Raw genomic sequence first — 21,340 nt, 5'->3', positions numbered from 1 at the left:
GATGCCTGTGGAGGGTCCCGTGCTCCGTGGCTCCGGTGGAGCTGCCGCAGTGGTGCCTGCGGAGGGTCCCGTGCTCCGTGGCTCTGGTGGAGCTGCCGCAGTGGTGCCTGTGGAGGGTCCGGTGCTCCATGGCTCTGGTGGAGCTGCCGCAGTGGTGCCTGCGAAGGGTCCCGTGCTCCATGGCTCTGGTGGAGCTGCTGCAGTGATGCCTGCGGGCGGTCCACCGGAGCCGCGTGAGTAGCCGACCGTCCGCAGGCACGACTGTGGCAGCTCCGCCGGAGCCGCCTGCCGCCCCCTCCGGCAAAACGGCACCCACCAATTATTCTGGCGCCCTAGGCGATTGCCTAGGCTGCCTAAATGGTAGCACCAGCCCTGCCTGCAGCACACCCCTTTGGTTCTAATCCTGGGTCCCCCCCCAAACCTCACACTGCTGATTTTCCCCATTCCTGACCTGCAGTCCTGACGAGACCTCCCCCTTGTCCCCGCCAGTCGTGTGGTTTTGTCACACGTCCAGCACAGGCTGAAACCTGCTGCACTGATTTTCACCCATGATCGAAGCCAGTTCACGTTGAAGTAAAATCTCACCCTCGTTCTAATCTCGCTATCCTGTCCGGAGTGCACTGATTACTCAAGTATGCCTACAGAGCACCGGCAGCTGCCAAGACCTGCTACGTAATGTGCACCTAACCCACTGCACAGCTATGGCCAGGTTCCCTGTGGGCCAGGAGCTCTGGGGAGGAGCCCGTGGTGTTCCCCTCGGGCTCATTGCATATGCATGTGTCATTGCTTCAGGGAGCTCATGGGAGGCCGCTACACGTGGGTCTGAAGAGCCTCCTCTCTGAACTCAGGGCCTGGTTTGAGAGTCCTCCCTAGAACGCTGTCCCTGTTCCAGTTTGCCCGTGTGACCACTCCACAGGGACCGGCTGGGCAGCACCTACCTGTCAGGCATCTGTATTGTCACCTCTGCCTACTGCTGCTCCTCCAAGTGGGACTACACAGAGGGCCTAGCCTGGTGACCAGCCCTCCCTGCTGGGAGAAGTGGAACTGATGCTCAGCACCGGCGAGGGCGTCCAAGTTACGTAGCTTCTTTGCCATGTGCCGTGCCATGGGCAGTCCCGCTTCAGCTGGGCTGCCAGGGCTGGGAGCTGGCGGCTCACATCTCTCTGGTGCCCCCTCTGGCTGACTCAAGGAACCACACTTGGCAGCGTTGCAGGAAGAAGGTTTCTGAAGTTTGGAGGTCACAGGGATGCAGGGTCCCAGCAGCCCCCCAGCCCAGTGGTAGAAGCCCTGCTGCAGATTGTATTTTCCTCCTGCAGGCCGGATGCAGTGGTTGATCCCTGGCTACTGGACTTGTGGGGAAGGATCCTACCCTTGTACCCTCTGCCTCCTGGCCTTGGCATTATCAGCCCAGATGTCCTGTGAGTACCAAGGGTGGGCATAGACCACTGCTGGCTAGGGAGGAGCTGATTGGTTGCACGTGCTGCCTTGAAATACTGCTTTCTGAGTCCAGTCCTTGTGGGCACACAACTCTGCCCTGTATGCTCGGTTGGAAGCTTCCTGCCCCGGTTGCCAGAGCCCCAGACACACGCTGGACGGAAGAGCCTTGCTTCAACCCGTTCGGCACACAGTAGAAAAGGAAGGTGTCAGGCTGTCTGAGGTGGCTCAGGGACATGAGTACCAACTGCAGGGCAGACTGTCAAGGAGCAGGGCACACCCCCCAAACTGGTTATGAGTTCTGTACAGAGATTTCACCAACCAAATGTCAAGTGTGAACAGCAGCCTTAACATGGAGTCACAGACAGTCCCCTCGGGTACTCCAGTCTGTCTTGCCATCCACACAAACCTGCCTTTGGGATGGATGGGCCCTTACACTAAAAATCACGACAATATTCAGGTTACTTCCCGTCCCAAAGGACTAGTCACTTACCCCAGGTCAGCTGCACCTTTAGATCCTGCACCAAAGACAACGCGTGTAGCCAATCTTATAATAAATTACAGTGGAACCCCACTTATCCGATCTAATTGGGACCAGGACCAGATCGGATAATTAAAAATTCAGATAATCAGGAGAATGGGCAGGGCTCGGACTGTCAGCCTTGTCGCCTGGGGCTGACAGCCTAAGCCCTGCCACCTAGTTTGGTTAATATGGAGAGCTGGATAATGGAGGCTCAGATAGGCAGGGTTCCACTCTAACTAAAGGCTTATGAACTAAGAAAAAGAACTGGGAGAGTCATTTACAAAGCTAAAGCTGGTAAACATACACACACAAATGAGTTACAGTCTTAGGTTCCAACAGGTATAAAAGCTGCTGTAATACCCAAATGCTGTATGTCCTCTAGGGCTAACTCACGCCAAGCACTGGGGATCCCTCGCTTAAGCTTAGAAATCTTGCCCTCTCCAAGTCCAGTAGCATAGTGACCCAAATTTCTTCTTCTCAGGGATTTTTATTCCCTTGCCCCAGAGTTCAGGCTGATGGGATGGGTCCTTGTGCGTGTCTCCTCTTCATAGGTGTAGGGGGAGCAGTCTCCAAAGTCATTGTCCTCTGATGTTTCACGATGGCTCATATGGGCCCTTTTGTGGGCAGGACCTAACACCTTCTGTAGGAAGCCACCTTTTCATTAACTAACACCTCTTTCCTGTTTGGTGAGCTACACAGTCACACAGGTTTCCACTGCGAACGCTTAATATAACCTTATACAATGGGGTACAGGTATTACGTGAGGTCAGTACATGCAGCATGATACAAGCATTTCACAAAGTCTAAACAGAAAACCCCTGGTTATCGATCTAATACCTGTTTTAACAATACTGTACTAACACACGGGTGAGTCAGACGGGTTGCCAGCCATGCACTCGTCAGCGTTCAGTTGGGGTCTGGGGGCCTTGGCAGAGCAGGTGCTAGCTCATGTCAGTGTCACAGAAGGTCTTTCATGGCGAATCATTTAAAGGGACACAGTCCAGGCTGCGACAGCCCTAAATAGGACATTTGTCTTGCCCCCAAGTGTCAGGTTTATCGTAGCAGAGCTCCACTATGAGCACCTGCAGGTTCTGTGGGCCCCATTCCTGCCCTGGGGACCCTCCCACAGGGAAATGGGGCTCAGCTTGGTAGTCTCCCCTTCCTCGGTACTGCACAGAGGCCTGGCTGGGGATGTGTGCGGGGGAAGGGGGCTCAGGCAGCCGGGGGCTGCTACTGTTCCGTGGGACCCTGACCTCTGCCCCGGAAGAGGGGCTATGGGATATTGCACACCGACCCGCCTGCCAGGCTGCATTTCTATCACAGGTTGTGTTCCCAGCCTAGGAGTCCTGCTCTCTGGTGTGAGGACAGTGGGGCACCAGCAGGGGAGTCCTGCTACCTCCATGGGGTGGGGAGACTCCTCTGGGGCCTTCTGGACGTGAATCTGTTCTCCTTTCTCTCGGGAAGGGAGAGCTCTCTGCTGTCCCATGTGGGATTCTGCACTGCTCTCTGTGTCCCTGGGGTGGGCTCTTGCTACAGGCATTTCCCTGCTGCCTGGTCCCTGTGTCAGCGGCCTGGGGGTTGCTCTCCGGCAGTGCTGCTCTGCGGGGGTTCTGTGCACTTCATTTGCACACCTCACTTCCGTGGCATGCTTGGAAGCCTTGCAGATTTACTGTGTCCTTTCTGGGACCATCTGTTGCTGGAGCCTGGCTCTGGCCGCCCCAGAATGCATTTGGCCTTGGTTTCTCCTTGTGGAGGATCTGGCTGTGGGGGTTCCGCGTAGCAGACTGGCTGGGTTGTGCTCTCTATCTGCATGATAACTTTTAGAGTCCCGTGTGCCCTCAGTCTGTGCTCATACTGCAGAGCTGGCCTGGCTCCTGGCAGCGGTTTGGGGCACATTGGAATCCCTCTGAGTTTGGGAGTAGCCTGCAGATGGTGCCCAGGCAATGCTCTGGGCTTCGGGGGTGACTGGCGCTAACCACCACTGGCCCAGAGAGACCATGCAATGGAACCGACTGTGCCACATTGTTCTTCCCTGCAGTTTACCCTCCAAGTTCACGTTGCATTTTCTTGATGAGTGCTCCAGTGGCTGCGACGGAGAGGCAGACAGGCAGGCCACCTCAGAGCTGCACCCCTTTGCTGCCCGGGTGGTGTCCAACCTCAGAGTCACGGCGGAATCACACTTTCAGGACGTCCGGCTCATTGAGTTTGATGTCACAGGCTCTGGGATTGAGTGAGTCACCCCTAGACACACTGGGTTTCTAGCGAATGCGTGGAACGTGAGCTGCCCTGCCCCTCCTCGTGCTCACAGTGATGCTAGATGGAGCAGCAGCTGCTGATCTTTGGAACGTGTTTTTCTGTGGCAGTGACCCCATGACCTCAGCCACTTTCTGTCTCTGCTGAATCACAGCCCTGAAGAAGGGGCTTTTCTTTCTCCAGGGGTCTCTTCCTGGCCAGAGCAGAGACTTGTTCAGTGGGTTTATCAATCTGAGCAGGGCCATCAGCGTTTGGCTTTCTGCACCTCTCCTCATTGTCCTGTTGTCAGCCTCTCCATCTGCACAACGATGGGCCCCACCGTTCTGTTTCGCTGCCACTGGGCAGCCCTTTGAGTGATGCCCCAGGCAGGTGCTGCTCGGGAGGGGAGCAGACCTGATCCTACAGGAAGGGATGAACGTGTTACCCAGGCCGCACAGACTCCATTTCCCCCTCCCCGTCCACTCCTCTCCAGGTTTCTGCAAGGATGCTGGGCCCCATGGTTTAATGGGCCCCAGTGGCGCCTAGTCTCCAGCCATTTAGCCCCTGGTGGGCTGGCTTCCTACTCAGCAGAGCTGGTGGAAAATGGGTCTATATTTTGGCACTAGCTGGGGATTTAGATGGCATTGCCACCCGGTACTGATTGGGATTCACTTGTTGCTGTTGGAAACCCAGGAGGCAGGGAGCTGGGCAGAGTGATTCCACGCATGGGAGGGGCCTGCCGTGAGGAACAGGCTTCCACCTTCCTCCCACTGCTTGGCAATCCCCCTTTCAGACCCCTCACTCTGCAGGGGCCTGTGAGCTCCCCTCCCGCTCTCCCTCTGCTGCGGTTGGCTGTGCGGGAGGAGCTCGCAGCAGGGATGCTCAGGGGCTATGCTCAGCTGGGACGTGCCCTGCAGGTACAGTGCGGGAGACGTGGTGATGATCCAGCCCCGGAATGCCCCTGAGGACGTGCAGCAGTTCTGCCAGCTCCTGCGCCTGGATCCAGACAGATGCTTCGTGCTGAAGCCCTCTGAGCCCAGTAAGCTCCCCCACCTCCCTCTCCTTCCTCTCCCTGCCATTCAGCGGCTCTGTTCCAGCTCCAGTCTCTGCTTTCTTGGGCTTTGGAGCCTGGGAGATTGCAGGAGAGCTAGTCAGCCACCAATGGATTGGCTGTCCTTCTCTGTCTCGTGACAGAGGGGAGGGGCTCTCTCCATCCTCTGGGCTTCCAGTCACTGGCCATGTGGTCCCACTCCAGATGTGAGAGATCGGGATTTGACCAGCAGTGTCTAGCCTGCGTCCTCACCCTCCCGCTCCTGAGGGCATGACGGGCAGAGTGGGCCCCTCAGTTCCCCCTGGCACCGGGCCCATGAGACAGAGCTCAGTGGTCTCCACCTGCGGCATCACAGCACTCTAACCATCGGAGTGATGTTCTGGAACAGCCTGCCAAGGGGAGTAGTGGGGGCAAAAGACATATCTGGCTTCAGAACTAAGCTCGATGAGTTTATGGAGGAGATGGTATGATGGGATAGCCTAATTTTGGCAATTAATTGATCTTTGACTATTAGCAGTAAATATGCCCAATGAGTTGTTCTGGGATGTTGGATGGGATGGGATCTGAGTTACTACAGAGAATTCTTTCCTGGGTGCTGGCTGGTGAGTCTTGCCCACATACTCAGGGTTTAACTGATCACCATATTTGGGGTCAGGAAGGAATTTTCCTCCAAGGCCGATTGGCAGAGGCCCTGGAGGTTTTTCGCCTTCCTCTGCAGCGTGGGGCACGGGTCACTTGCTGGAGGATTCTCTGCACATTGAGGTCTTTAAAACACAATTTGAGGACTTCAGTGTCTCAGACACAGGTTAGGGGTTTGTTACAGGAGTGGGTGGGTGAGATTCTGTGGCCTGCATTGTGCAGGAGGTCAGACTAGAAGTTCTTAATGGTCCTTAAAGTCTATGAGTCTATGAGCCTCTCTTCAGAGCTGACCTGTCGGGAGGCTCCTGCCCTCTGGAGGCCCCTTGCTTTACTGCCTGTGTCAGCTCCAGGTATTCAGTGTGGGGGCCGCAGGAACACCCAGACACATTCCTCCGAAGGGCCCAGGACTGCCCCAACGGGCGTCACTTGGGGACCAGCCCAGACTGTCCCTCTGGTCTAGCACTTCAGCCCCAGGAGGCACCATTGGCTCCTCCAGCGAGACCCCAGGAGCTCGTCTTCCTCCTTTGTCTTTCATAAACGCCCCAGGAATCAGTACTGGGCCAGCCCCTCTCCTCCCAGAGACCCTCCCCGGCCAGCCCGGCCCATCACTGCCCGCCCTGAGACCCAGCCAATTGCCACCCACCCTGACCAGCCCAGCCCATCGCCTCCTACTCCGAGACCCAGCCTGGCCCATCACCACCTGTCCCAAGACCCGCCCCGGCCAGCCCGGCCCATCGCCGCCCACTCCAAGACCCTCCCCGGCCAGCCTGGCCCATCGCTGCTCATCCTGAGACCCAGCCCATTGCCACCCACCCTGACCAGCCCAGCCCATCGCCTCCCACCCCGAGACCCAGCCCGGCCCATCACCACCCCCTCAGAGACCCTGTCCCAAGACCCGCCGTGGGCAGCCCGACCCATCGCCACCCCCTCAGAGACCCAGCCCGGCCCGTCGGCACCCACCCCAGCCAACCCGGCCCATCGCCACCCACTCGAAGACCCACCCTGGGCAGCCCGACCCATCGCCATGTGTTTAGTGCAACTTTTGCCCAGTGGTCGGGAGTCAGGGCCCGCGCAGCTGGAGCCCAGCCAGTTCTTCAGCTTGCCTCAGGAGCGTTCCTGTGCTGGGAGTGTGCAGAGCAGCTGCAGAGCGTGTAAGGGCAGCAGGGGTCTCCAGCTCGTCTGCTCTGATCCCCTGTGGGTGACAGACCAGCAGCATACACACTCTGCCCCCAGCACTGCGATGAGGCCAAAGCGTCACAGCCCCAGGCAGAGAACAGCAGAGGCCAGGTGCACCAATGTCAAGGAAATAGACGAGATTCCCCCAAATAATCCTGGGAGTGACCTGCACTCGGGCATGCCAAGATCACTGCCGGTCTGAGCTGGGGGCAGATTCCTTCCTAAGCCCACGCAGGGCAGTCAGCTAGGCCCTGGGCAGCGTGAGCAGGATTCAGCCAGCTAAGCATCTGAGGGAGAACAAGCTCAGAGCCCTGGCCCTCCCCGCCCAGTGTTGCATCTCCAGCCAGGGCTGGCCCTCGTGCTTCAGAGGAAAGAAACGAACCCCAGAGTACAGGGTGGGGAGGGGAGCGTCCCCCAGCTGAGGGCCTGATGTGTGAGTTTTAGGTACATAAGACAGCAGCCAGGTCCCTTCTGGTTTGAGCCCTGCCCCTGCCATCACAAGCAACCCCATCATACAATCCACTGAGACACTTGTCCACCTTTCGTTTAAAGCGAATTCATTCTTTGCCCCCCACAAGCCCTGTTGGGAGGCTGTTCCAGAGGGCTAGACTCTACCCAGAACCCAGCACAGACTGTGACAATACATTAGTGCCCGGATCCGGGCTCAGGAGAGCAGTTCTGCGGTCCTTGCTCCCACCTGTTGGTTGGGTAGGTGTGTGTAGCCACCACAAGTGGGGACCCACCCAGAGAGAAACTTGGAGACGGATCTTCCAGTGGCTGTGCTGCTCTGAGGTGGTTTGGCTGTGTGGCCCCCCAGCCTGCCCTCCGGCCCTGCTCCTTTCATCGTCCATCTCTGCTGAGGTTCTGAACTAGCCAGGGGACTGAGAGACAGGCTGGGCTACTCTGCCCCACAAGCTCCCAGGCGGACAAGGCACAAGGATTGCAGGTCACAGGCCAATAGACCCTGCTGGTCAGAGATTCACCTCTCACATCCCGGATGTGCCCGTGCATCTGGAGTGAGATCCACAGACACAAGACAGCTAAGAAAATCACCGTTACTGTGTGTCAGCACCCACTTTTCTTTGCAACGCTCCCAACCTCCCCCACAGTGGGGAACATGAAGACCTGGGAGATGGGTCGGAAACAAGAGGGAGCGGGGGCTATAATGGCAGAGAGAAAGGAGGGTCAGGGCAAAACTGGGAGGCAAGATCAAACCAGAATCTTAGATGCTTATATACAAATGTGAGAAGTATGGGTAATAAGCAGGAAGAACTGGAAGTGCTAATAAATAAGCACAACTATGACATTGTCGGCATCACTGAAACTTGGTGGGATAATACACATGATTGGAATGTTGGTGTGGATGGGTATAGTTTGCTCAGGAAGGATAGACGGGAAAAAGGGAGGAGGTGTTGCCTTATATTAAAAATGTACACACTTGGACTGAGGTGGAGATGGACATAGGAGACGAAAGTGTTGAGAGTCTCTGGGTTAGGATAAAAGGGGTAAAAAACAAGGGTGATGTCATGCTAGGAGTCTACTACAGGCCACCTCACCAGGCAGAAGAGGTGGATGAGGCTTTTTTTAAACAACTAACAAGATCATCCAAAGCCCAAGATTTGGTGGTGATGGGGGACTTCAACTATCCAGATATATGTTGGGAAAATAACACCGCGGGGCACAGACTATCCAATAAGTTCCTGGACTGCATTGCAGACAACTTTTTATTTCAGAAGGTTGAGAAAGCTACTGGGGGGAAGCTGTTCTAGACTTGATTTTAACAAATAGGGAGGAACTCGTTGAGAATTTGAAAGTAGAAGGACGCTTTGGTGAAAGTGATCATGAAATCATAGAATTTGCAATTCTAAGGAAGGGTAGAAGGGAGTACAGCAAAATAGAGACAATGGATTTCAGGAAGGCGGATTTTGGTAAGCTCAGAGAGCTGATAGGTAAGGTCTCATGGGAATCAAGACTGAGGGGTAAAACAACTGAGGAGAGTTGGCAGTTTTTCAAAGGAACGCTATTAAAGGCCCAAAAGCAAGCTATTCCGATGGGTAGGAAAGATAGAAAATGTGGCAAAAGACCACCTTGGCTTAACCACGAGATCTTGCATGACCTACAAAATAAAAAGGAGTCATATAAAAAATGGAAACTAGGTCAGATTACAAAGGATGAATATAGGCAAACAACACAGGAATGCAGGGGCAAGATTAGAAAGGCAAAGGCACAAAATGAGCTCAAACTAGCTATGGGAATAAAGGGAAACAAGAAGACTTTTTATCAATACATTAGAAGCAAGAGGAAGACCAAGGACAGGGTAGGCCCACTGCTCAGTGAGGAGGGAGAAACAGTAACAGGAAACTTGGAAATGGCAGAGATGCTTAATGACTTCTTTGTTTCGGTCTTCACTGAGAAGTCTGAAGGAATGTCTAATATAGTGAATGCTTATGGGAAGGGGGTAGGTTTAGAAGATAAAATAAAAAAAGAGCAAGTTAAAAATCACTTAGAAAAGTTAGATGCCTGCAAGTCACCAGGGCCTGATGAAATGCATCCTAGAATACTCAAGGAGTTAATAGAGGAGGTATCTGAGCGTCTAGCTATTATCTTTGGAAAGTCTTGGGAGACAGGAGAGATTCCAGAAGACTGGAAAAGGGCAAATGTAGTGCCCATCTATAAAAAGGGAAATAAAAACAACCCAGGAAACTACAGACCAGTTAGCTTAACTTCTGTGCCAGGGAAGATAATGGAGCAAGTAATTAAAGAAATCATCTACAAACACTTGGAAGGTGGTAAGGTGATAGGGAATAGCCAGCACGGATTTGTAAAGAACAAATCGTGTCAAACCAATCTAATAGCTTTCTTTGATAGGATAACGAGTCATGTGGATAAGGGAGAAGCGGTGGATGTGGTATACCTAGACTTTAGTAAAGCATTTGATACGGTCTCGCATGATATCCTTATCGATAAACTAGGCAAATACAATTTAGATGAGGCTACTATAAGGTGGGTGCATAACTGGCTGGATAACCGTACTCAGAGAGTAGTTATTAATGGCTCCCAATCCTGCTGGAAAGGTATAACAAGTGGGGTTCCACAGGGGTCTGTTTTGGGACTGGCTCTGTTCAATATCTTCATCAGCGACTTAGATGTTGGCATAGAAAGTACGCTTATTAAGTTTGCAGACAATACCAAACTGAGAGGGATTGCAACTGCTTTGGAGGACAGGGTCAAAATTCAAAATGATCAGGACAAATTGGAGAAATGGTCTGAGGTAAACCGGATGAAGTTCAATAAAGACAAATGCAAAGTGCTCCACTTAGGAAGGAACAATCAGTTTCACATACAGAATGGGAAGAGACTGTCTAGGAAGGAGTATGGCAGAAAGAGATCTAGGAGTCATAGTGGATTGCAAGCTAAATATGAGTCAACAGTGTGATACTGTTGCAAAAAAAGCAAACGTGATTCTGGGATGCATTAACAGATGTGTTGTAAACAAGACACGAGAAGTCATTCTTCTGCTCTATTCTGCGCTGGTTAGACCTCAACTGGAGTATTGTGTCCAGTTCTGGGCACCGCATTTCAAAAAAGATGTGGAGAAATTGGAGAGGGTCCAGAGAAGAGCAACGAGAATGATTAAAGGTCTTGAGAACATGACCTATGAAGGAAGGCTGAAGGAATTGGGTTTGTTTAGTTTGGAAAAGAGAAGACTGAGAGGGGACATGATAGCAGTTTTCAGGTATCTAAAAGGGTGTCATCAGGAGGAGGGAGAAAACTTGTTCACCTTAGCCTCTAATGATAGAACAAGAAGCAATGGGCTTAAACTGCAGCAAGGGAGATTTAGGTTGGACATTAGGAAAAAGTTCCTAACTGTCAGGGTAGTTAAACACTGGAATAGATTGCCTAGGGAAGTTGTGGAATCTCCATCTCTGGAGATATTTAAGAGTAGGGTAGATAAATGTCTATCAGGGATGGTCTAGACAGTATTTGGTCCTGCCATGAGGGCAGGGAACTGGACTCGATGACCCCTCGAGGTCCCTTCCAGTCCTAGAGTGTATGAATCTATGAATCTATCTCAGGCTATGGGCTGCAAGGGGGAGGGGCTGGGGAGTGGTGGCCACGTGGGGTGGGTAAGGGGAGGCAGGGGAGCTGTGGCTGCATGGAGTGGCTGGGGAGGGCTGGCCGAGGATGGGGTGTGGAGGGGAGGGGTGGCCATTCAGGGTGGCCTGGGGGGAGTAGGGGAGGGGGAGCAGAGCGGAGCAGTGGCCGCGGCCACGCAGTGGTGGCCGTGCGGGCTGGCCGGGAGCGAGGAGGGGAGTGGAGCAGTGAGGGCTCTGCCGGCTGACAGGGACAATGCTGTGGCCGGTTCCTCAAGCGGTTGCAGATGTGCCTTGCACTCAGGTGTGTCTGCACCTAGGGCATGGAGAGCCGGAGACGGTTTTCCTGCAGCAGTTATTCTTTGAGCTGTGGATGCAGACATGGGTTCCACGACCCACCCTCCAGCCCCCGTCACTGGCGTCCTAGTCTGCCTCTCTCGAGGGAAAGAACTGAGGGGGGTTGGGTTGGTGCCGCCCTTATATAGCCTGGGGCGGGGTCACAAGGAGACCTGCTGCCCCAAGGAAGTCTGTTGTAGGAAAAACATCTTCGACTCTTCATACGCAACGTGCAAACACACCTGAGTGCAACACCCATCTGCACCCACAGCTCGAAGCACCAGTTACAGCTCAGGTAAGTCACCTGTCCTGGGGAGCTTCCACTGGGTTCGACTGGGCTCCCCTGGGTGCTGGCAAATCCATTCACTGGGGTGACTCAGTTACTTTTGCTTTGTGCTCCCCTAGGAACCACTACACCCACTTCAGCAGGCTGCAGCATCACTCACGCTGCACCGTACGTGTCTTCTGCTATTGCAGAGCCTCTCCAGCTCCAGTTGGGCTCCGAGCTGAGGCAGCCCTAGGCGGGGTGGGAGGGAGCTCCTTGGGCAGCTGTGCAGCCAGGCTTCTTGCCCCGTACTTGGGTCAGCGCCAGTCTCAAGAGCTGTCTTGGCCTCATGCTGTCCCTTGCAGGAACCCCCCTTCCTGCCCACTTGCCGCAGCCGTGCACCATCCAGCACCTGGTCGCCTGCTACCTGGACATTTCCTGTGTTCCCCGTCGCTCTTTCTTCGAGCTCTTGTCCTGGTTCTCGCCAAACGAACTGGAGCGAGAGAAGCTACAGGAATTCAGCTCTGCGCAGGGCCAGGAGGAGCTCTACAGCTACTGCAACCGGCCCCGCAGGACCACATTGGAGGTATGGCAGCTGGGGGAACCTGCCGGGGGACAGTGGGTGCTTTCTGTAGGGAGCTGCATTGAGTTCTTGGCTCTGCTTGGCCTTGCCCCGCTCACTGAAGCTGGAAATGAAGTAGGCACAGATGTTTTGCAGCGAGGATCGGTAAGGACCATGTGTCTGCTCCACCCTTCCCCTGGCTGGGCAGCAGGTCAGCCCTTGTGGAGAAGGGTGTCCCGGCACAGTCCCTGTAACAGCCAAGAGTAGAGTCCCAGGCAGCCCTTGGAGGCCAAGGAGGGTTGCAGGGAGGTGTGTTAGGGTGAGTTGGGCTCTTCCTGGGGATGAGGGGGAGTTGAGGAAACACAAGAGAAAGTGGTGGGTGTCATCCTAGTGTGTTGGATTAGGCTGTGCCCTCCTTGCATGTGATTACTTCCCCCCGCTCCTCTCCTCCCTGACACAGCCCCCAACCCACTTCCCTACCCTGTTGGAGGACTAAGGGCTCTCTCACGATGAATCCCATCTCCTTCACCTCCCACTGTCCTAGCTGGGCACTGAACGAGGATTCACGTGGTCCTGGGCTGAAAGACCCGGGGTGTAATGCACACGAAGAAGGGCACCGGGACCTGGACATTCCCTGACTTGGACTTAATTTGCAACTTTGCTGTTCCCTTCACACACATTTTTCCCCTATGGAATTTCCCAGGTTTTTTAATACAGGGGAGGAAGGGCAAGAAAAGAACCTTCTTTATTGGCTTAGACAGTTTGGCCAGGAAGCCCTAGACACCTGCAACAAGGTTGGGCTCGCGTGCCCCAGTGCTGAAACGATGTCCTGGACATACTGCTCTCCACAGTACCTTGGTGCGGAGCACTCTGTGAAGGAGGCAAGGGCCAGGAGCCTATGGAGGGCTCTGATGTGGGGGTGGGCAGAGCACAAGCACATCTAGAGGGCCTACCAGTGCCATGGATGTGGCCACAGACTGCCCCACTCACAGGTTGCCTTCCAGGAGAACAGAGTGGTAGTCGTGTGTGTCTAGTCAGAGACTCCCAGGCCAAAAAGGACCATTGTGATCATCTCCTCTGACCCCCAGTATTGCACAGGCCAGAGACCTGTCCCACAATCATTCCTAGGGCAGATCTGTTAGACAGACATCCAACCTTGATATGAAAATAGCCAGTGATGGGGACTCTACCACGACCATTGGTGCGTTGTTCCAAAGGTTAATTACTCTCACTGTTAAAAATATCCGCCTTAGTTCCAGTCCAAATTTGTCTAGCTTCAACTTCCAGCCACTGGGCCATGTTACACTTTTCTCTGCTAGATCGAAGAGCCCATTATTACATATTTGTTCCCCAGTTAGGTTTTTATTGACTGGTTAAGCTAAATAGATTGAGGTCCTTGAGTGTCACTCCAAGGCAGGTTTTCTAATCCTCGTATCAATCTCATGGCTCTTCTCTGAACCCTCTCCAGTTTATCAACATCCTTCCTGAAAGGCTGTCATTACCAGCATTGGACAGCTGTGTAAAGGGCTGCTTCTGCCAGGCTCAGGGGTTTCTCTCCATGGGCCCATCCCGAAGGAAAGGCAGACCATCTCCCTGGTCCTGTCCTCCTTTTTCACATCTCTTTGGTGTTTCCAGGTCCTCTGCGATTTCCCTCACACCACTTGTGCTGTTCCTCTTGACTACCTGCTGGACCTCATCCCCTGTATCCAGCCCCGTGCCTTTTCCATCGCCTCCTCCATGCTGGTAAGGAGCTCCAGCGTTCCTGTTCTCCCATGTAGTTGCTGGGCTAGGGCTAACAACTCACTGCCCCAAGAAGGCTCTTCGTTCGGGACACCAACATTGCCCAAAGAGGAAGGAGCTGTCTGTTCCTGTATCCTGCAGACTCCACAACTCTCACAGGCTCCACCCCTTGCTGTGGAGACTGTTGAATGGCCAGTTCCATATAGGCACCAACCTCCAGCTCTGGCCATTCACGTTTCCTCACTCCTGAGCCCCTGGGAGTCACGGGAGCTTTGGCGTTGGATGTAGCCAAAGAAATGGGCCCTGCTATTTCCCCTGCCCTGTGGACCGAGGGCTGCGTTTAGGTGCGGAGTGTCTGGCCTGGGCGTGCCACGGGTGGGGACTGTTAGGCCACCCTGCACTCTGGATATGGGTGTGACAGTGGCGTTGTAGTGCCAGCACGGTTCACGTACGGCAGCTGGTGTAGTCGCTGCCTGTTGCCACCAGTAGATGGCACTCAGGCGCCTGTCCCACGGGGGAGCGAGGGCATGAACGTGAGCTGCAGAGTTGCCCAGTAGCTAGTAGAATTTTCCCTTCTGTCCTGGGGTTCTTAAGCCTTTGGGACTGGCACGTCTCCTCAGTCTAGCTGTGTCAAGAAGGCTTCTGCCAGGACCCTCCTGCATCCGGGGCGCTCCATGCGTGCAGGGAGCTGGCGGGTCAGGGGTAAGCTTTGAAAGGAGGGATTCTCTGTTCTGCTGCCAAAATGGCAGCCTCAGGCTAGGAAGTACCTCCTGGATGGGGCGAGCACCGGGCCCAGGAACTGCCTCCCAGTCAGACCACTTGCCCACTACTGCAAACCAGTGCTCCAGCCACTCCCGTGTCCCATCTCCTGCCGCATCAGCTGAGCCCGTTGGTCCCTCTGGTTCTGCACCATCCCCACTGCGCTCATCTTTGGCTAGGCCAGTTGCCCCTTGCGGGGCTGCACAGGGCTTTGCCCTGCTCTTCCATGGTGTTAGTCAGGAGGGCCTGGCTGGCTCAGTGGGCCTGTTGGGTCCAGGCGGTTTGACATTGCACCTTTCTGCACCCAGGCTCTCCCCAACAGACTCCAGATCCTTCTGGCTGTGGTGCAGTACAAGACACGTCTCAGCAAACCCCGACGTGGCCTCTGCTCTACCTGGCTGGCATCCCTCCACCCTCAACAAGGTAACTGGTCACTTGGTATCACAGGCAGAGCTCTGAGTGCTCCACTGCCCCTAGGCCAGGGGCATGCCCCCCTCTGTGCCAGAGAGCCTGCATGGAGTTGGGCACAGGTTAACTTGGCAAGAGGCCGAATGCCCTGCCTCCCTCCTCTTCGTGTTACTCTGTGAAGAGTGACCCAGCACTGACTGCCCTGCTTTCCCCTGGGCATGCAGCCCCTCTCTGCCTGCCTGATCCGTCCTGCCCCCGAGATCCTCTCCCTCTTCCGAACCCTGCTGCAGAACAAGTGCTGAGTCTAGCCTCCAGGGTCCTGCATTGACCCCGGGGAGGTGAGTGTTTCTCTTAAAAGCATCATCCTTGTCCATCTCAAGGGAGCCCTGTCCCTCCCTAGGGGCGTGGCCCTCTGCTCCATCACAGGGATCCCCGGGGAGGAGACGGGTGGCAGGAAGCCATCCCTTTGTCAGGGTGGCTGGACCTTCCCCTACTGCTCTCACGGTGGTCAGTCCTGCCGCCCTGAACGCCATCATCAAGGTGACCGATTCTCCTCCACCACTGCCCCTCCAGCCCACCGGGGCCCATCTATGCGAGGAGCCAGAGCCTGGTAGAACAGTGAAGATTTGGATCCATGGATGGAAGAATAATGGGATCGTATTTAGTCCATCTCCCCAAACGCCCTGAGCGTGTCCACAGGGCTGCAGCACTTAGCGGCTTCCTCAGGCCCATGACATGCCGTTTCCTTCTCTGCTCCGTCTGTATTTCTCCCAACAGCACAGGATAATGGTTGGCACAAGACCGAGCTGCCCCCAGGGCAGTGCTCTGCCAGGTGGATGGCTGCCGCTTATATTGCAGTTGCAGTTCTAGGGCCTGCCGTGGTTGAGGCATGACTGTACCTGGCCTGATCCTTTTGCAGGGGATGTCCGGGTTCCTCTGTGGGTGAAGAGAGGAGGGATGAAGTTTCCTGTGGAGCCAGACACCCCTATCATCATGATTGGCCCTGGCACGGGAGTGGCACCCTTCAGAGCAGCCATACAAGAGCGTGTTGCACATGGCAGGAAAGGTGAGGATCTCGCCTGGGAATGATTCCTGCAGGCCCCCTCCTTGCCGCCAAAGGGTGCGACCCAGGACAGTGGGCAGGGTGCACCCCAGGACTGTGGACGGGGTGCGCCCAGGACTGTGGGGGGGGTGCGCCCAGGACAGTGGGAAGGGTGCGCCCCAGGGCAGGGGGAGGGGTGCACCCAGGACTGTGGGCAGGATGCGCTCCAGGGCAGAGGGAGGGATGCCCCCAGGACAGTGGACAAGGAGTGCCCAGGGCAGGGGGGGTGGTTCTCCCAGGACAGTGGGGAGGGGGAGGGGTGCGCCCCAGGGAAGGGGGAGGGGTGCGCCCCAGGGCAGGGAGAGGTTCAGATCGGGTACAAGCAGTGGACCAGAATAAATTGCCCTAGGGTGTGGGGATGTAACGACTGCACAAGGCCTCTGAAGCAGAGGTGGGACAGGTGGAGTCTCTGGAGCTCAGGGCCGGTGAGGCAGATCTCTGGTACATGGGCCCCATGGGAGAGAAGGGCCCCCTCAGATTGGAGAGTGGATGTTCTGCCCATGGAAGGGAAGTTCTGATGTCCCTTCAGGCTGTGGGTGGGGGGAATCCCTGGTGGGTGGCCCCCGGGCTGGGGGCAGGGCGGAGGGCTCCTGCCATTGGGCCATTTGTAGAAGGGGGCTGGTCAGTTATCCTATGTCCCGTGGCGAAGAGCAGGGCAGGGCAGGCCAGAGCGAGGACCAGTGTCGGATGCAGGGCTGCTGTACATGCTCAGAGCGGCCTGTGTCCGAACAGCAATCCGTGGAGTCCCATCAACTGCCCTGCCTCCAACGTGCCCCTTCGGTTTCTCTGCAGGGAACTATTTATTTTTTGGCTGCCGCCAGAAATCCAAGGACTTTTACTGCGGGGCTGAGTGGCAGGAGCTGGTGAAGAGCGGGCACCTGACTCTCTTTACAGCCTTTTCCAGGGACCAGGTCAGTAACTGTGCAAGGAGCGGCCACCGGCAGGTGCACAGGGGCCAGGGACCGGTGCCCTGTGACGGGCTCTCAGTGTGGGATGGCTTTGCTGAGTCCCGTTGCTGGGTGATGGGCAGAGCACCCCCCCCCCACCCCCCGCTGCAGACTGGCAGGGGCTCTTTGCTAAATGGCAGACACCTTGGAGCAGCATACAGGTCAGGGCCGGGGGGGGCCTTGCATCCAAACTAGAACTGCAGCCTGATGTGTCGTGGACTTCGACCAGCACCGTGGCCCCCCTCCCTGTGCCCTTTGCTTTTCTTTACAAAGAGAGCCCCTTGCATCGGATCATGTTGCCTCCCCCATACCGAAGCAAGCTGTCTCTGCTGCAGGCTGGACGGCAGACAGCAGGGGTGTGGGGGAGGTCGTGTTATTTCTGTTGTTAAACCCGCGGTGTGGGAAGGGGAGGAGGTGAGTCCTGAGAGAGATGAAGTCGGGGATCAGCCTGGACGTTCAGTGGACATGCATCCAGTGCACAACCTCCATTTCCAAAGCCCCCCTCCAGGGCCAAGGCAGAAAGGAGCGTGGTGACGCATTACCAGCCAGTGCATGTCCTCGCCGGGGAGCTGTGCTCCACTTTGTGTGCCCCGGACAGGTAGAGTGTTAGGTGCAGCAAGAGGATGGCACGTGGGGGGGACCTGCAGCCTCAGAGGAGCCCTCCCTGGCAGGAGAAGGCTGAGAGGGGCCTGCCTGGGGCACTGGGGACCCCTTCTAGCCAGAGGCTGTTTGAAAGGGGAGCACTGGGGCTGTCCTGGGAAAGGCCCCTGGGCAGGATTCCTGCAGCTAGGTAATGGCATTGAGCTTCTCCCCAGGGCACTGCCCCTGCACCTTGCTGCTGCCTGCTCACCTGTGGCATCTGCCCCTGGCCAGCAGGTGACTGAGACCCTGCCGGACCTTTTCTTTCTCTGTCGGGCCATCTGAGAGACGGGCCCAGCACTCAGGGAGGGCGTTCCTGCTGCTTGTAAGGGGCTGGCACTGTCAGCTGCAGGTCCCCACCGTCCTGCTGCCTCTAGCACAAGCTACACCCCCCTCAGGCCCTACAACAGCCTTTGCAGGGTTCACGTGGCCTGCAGGGGCCTCTGCTTCCCACGCACCCTGGACACCTCCCTTTCCCAGTCATTCGAGGCCAGGTCTACAGTACGGACTGAGAGCGGCATAACTGTGTCGCTCAGAGCTGTGAAAAATCCCCCCCGAGCGGCGTGGTTATACCGAGGTACCCCCTGGTGCACACAGCGCTGTGTCGGCTTCTCCCCGCGGCCTAGCTCCCGCCTCTGGGAGGCGAGTACTGAACCTACGACGGGAGACACTCTCCTGTCTTCTAGGAGCGTCCCCACTGAAGTGCTGCAGTGGTGCAGCCGCATCAGGGCAGCGTTTTAAGTGGGACCTGCCCCCGCACACGCGTTGCTGGTGACACACTTCAGCCCTGAGAGGTGCTGGCAGTGAGCAGGGGGATGCTGAGCAAGAGCCCAAAGACTGTGCCAGTGTCACCAGGTGGGGGGAGGGGAGTGAGAGGACTGGGCTGATGCCGGTGTCACTGGGGGAGGGGAGTGAGGGAGCTGGGCTGATGCCGGTGTCACCGGGGGAGGGGAGTGAGGGGGCTGGGCTGATGCCGGTGTCACCAGGCCGGGGGAGGGGAGTGAGGGGGCTGGGCTGATGCCGGTGTCACCAGGCCGGGGGAGGGGAGTGAGGGGGCTGGGCTGATGCCGATGTCACCAGGCCGGGGGAGAGGAGTGAGGGGGCTGGGCTGATGCCGGTGTCACCAGACCGGGGGAGGGGAGTGAGGGGGCTGGGCTGATGCCGGTGTCACCAGACCGGGGGAGGGGAGTGAGGGGGCTGGGCTGATGCCGGTGTCACCAGACCGGGGGAGGGGAGTGAGGGGGCTGGGCTGATGCCAGTGTCACCAGGCCGGGGGAGGGGAGTGAGGGGGCTGGGCTGATGCCGATGTCACCAGGCCGGGGGAGGGGAGTGAGGGGGCTGGGCTGATGCCAGTGTCACCAGGCCGGGGGAGGGGAGTGAGGGGGCTGGGCTGATGCCGGTGTCACCAGGCCGGGGGAGAGGAGTGAGGGGGCTGGGCTGATGCCGGTGTCACCAGGCCGGGGGACGGGAGTGAGGGGGCTGGGCTGATGCCGGTGTCACCAGGCCGGGGGAGGGGAGTGAGGGGGCTGGGCTGATGCCGATGTCACCAGGCCGGGGGAGAGGAGTGAGGGGGCTGGGCTGATGCCGGTGTCCCCAGGCCGGGGGAGGGGAGTGAGGGGGCTGGGCTGATGCCAGTGTCACCAGGCCGGGGGAGAGGAGTGAGGGGGCTGGGCTGATGCCAGTGTCACCAGGCTGGGGGAGAGGAGTGAGGGGGCTGGGCTGATGCCGGTGTCACCAGGCCGGGGGAGAGGAGTGAGGGGGCTGGGCTGATGCCGATGTCACCAGGCCGGGGGAGAGGAGTGAGGGGGCTGGGCTGATGCCGATGTCACCAGGCCGGGGGAGGGGAGTGAGGGGGCTGGGTTGATGCCGGTGTCACCAGGCCGGGGGACAGGAGTGAGGGGGCTGGGCTGATGCCAGTGTCACCAGGCCGGGGGAGGGGAGTGAGGGTGCTGGGATGATGCTGGTGTCCCATGAACACATTACGGTTGGGAGTGGACCCCCCCGTCTGCTCTGATCCCATCAAAAACAGTTTGGCTGTTTGCAGGTGCTGGGGTACGAAGTCAGTTAAAGCTGCAGAGACGCCCCGGTTGGCAGAGCCAGCCTCGCCACAGGCAGCCCCGCCCCGCAGCGCTCTGCCCGTCCACCTGCCCCAGGCTGCTTTTCCATCTCTTTCTGGGCACCTGCAACAGTTCCCATGGGGCTCAAGTGCCGCCCAGAGGCCAGGTGGGGTAATAGCACCATATAGTCGGCTTGGTCCAGCTGTGCTCGGTAGTGGCCGTTTTCACTGTCTCCCTTTGGGAACAAATGTAGCGGAGTGGAGTCCTCCTGGGAGCTGGTGGTTAAAGTCTCTGCTCTGCGGGGGTTTCTGGCTGCTCCCAGTGCCAGTGCTGCATGCGGGAGGTCACCAGCGGAAGTGTCGTGTAACCATCCCGTCAGAACGGGGCTGGTGGAAGCAGGAGGGTCTCTGAGCATGGTACTCACACGAGTAAGAACCCAGCCCAGGTATGGTGTTAATCAGCTTTGGTGGAGCAAAATGTGGTAGCTAAAAGGCCTCAAAGGGTTGGAGGTTGCCACGTTAGTAAAGGAGCAAACAGGAAAAGCTAACCCTCTCTGCTGCCATGCCCAGCTCAGTCGGTCAGTTGCTTAAATCAGCCATCTCCAAGCTGCCCTTTGACCTTGATATGGGAGGGCTCTGGGGAAGACTGAAGCAGAGCGTCAGACCTTTGCGAGCTGCACAACAGCTGCAATTCGTGCCACCTCTTGCCCAGAGCACTGGGCCACCTTGTTCTGGTTTTTCCATTCTTTCCTGGGCTGCGTTTTCTCTCCAGTCGGGGTCTCTTGTCTCAGTCATCCCTAAGGCTACATCTACACTACAGGATAAATTTGAATTAGCTTAAACCGATTTTATAAAACAGACATTATAAAGTCGATTGTGCGCGTCCACACTAGGCACATTAATTCGGTGGTGTGCGTCCCTGGTCCGAGGCTAGCGTCGATTTCTGGAGCAGTGCATTGTGGGTAGTTACTGTAAAATAATGAGGCCAATAACGTCGATTTGCGTCCACACTAACCCTAATCCGATATAGTAATATCGATTTTAGCGTTACTCCTCTCTTTTTGTAGGAGTACAGAAATCGATTTAAAGAGCCCTTTAAATCGATATAAAGAGCAGTGTAGTGTGGACGGGTGCAGCGTTAAATCGATTTAATGCTGTTAAAATCGGTTTAACAGCGTAGTGTAGACCAGGCCTAAGCAGCACAGCTGTGGTGTCCAGATGTAAAACCACCTTGAAAATCCCAAAGCAAGGCAGCCAGACAAAAAGTCCCATGCTAACTCTGGAGCTGCCATCTGCTGAATAAGGTGTGAATGGTTAATTGCTCATTTCCAGCTCTCTTAACTGGCCCAGTTTTTCCTTTCTTTGTGTCACTGATTT

The 21,340-nt window shown here is 56.4% G+C and overlaps 1 protein-coding gene across 1 annotated transcript in view; it reads left to right on the top strand.

Moving 5' to 3' along the window:
* NDOR1 (NADPH dependent diflavin oxidoreductase 1) overlaps positions 1-21,340 on the top strand; it is a 48,211-nt gene that overhangs the window by 16,343 nt on the left and 10,528 nt on the right. Inside the window, exons 6-13 of the mRNA XM_030535515.1 lie at positions 1,317-1,418; positions 3,996-4,187; positions 5,107-5,228; positions 12,116-12,336; positions 13,948-14,055; positions 15,120-15,234; positions 16,139-16,285; positions 17,114-17,232. Of these exons, the coding sequence (XP_030391375.1) occupies positions 1,317-1,418; positions 3,996-4,187; positions 5,107-5,228; positions 12,116-12,336; positions 13,948-14,055; positions 15,120-15,234; positions 16,139-16,285; positions 17,114-17,232 (1,126 nt within the window). The remainder of the gene's footprint in view (positions 1-1,316; positions 1,419-3,995; positions 4,188-5,106; positions 5,229-12,115; positions 12,337-13,947; positions 14,056-15,119; positions 15,235-16,138; positions 16,286-17,113; positions 17,233-21,340) is intronic.

The sequence above is a fragment of the Gopherus evgoodei genome, chromosome 16, assembly GCF_007399415.2.
Source record: "Gopherus evgoodei ecotype Sinaloan lineage chromosome 16, rGopEvg1_v1.p, whole genome shotgun sequence".
In the NCBI taxonomy this organism is placed as follows: Eukaryota; Metazoa; Chordata; order Testudines; family Testudinidae; genus Gopherus; species Gopherus evgoodei.
This window is presented reverse-complemented; position numbering and strand designations above follow the sequence as displayed.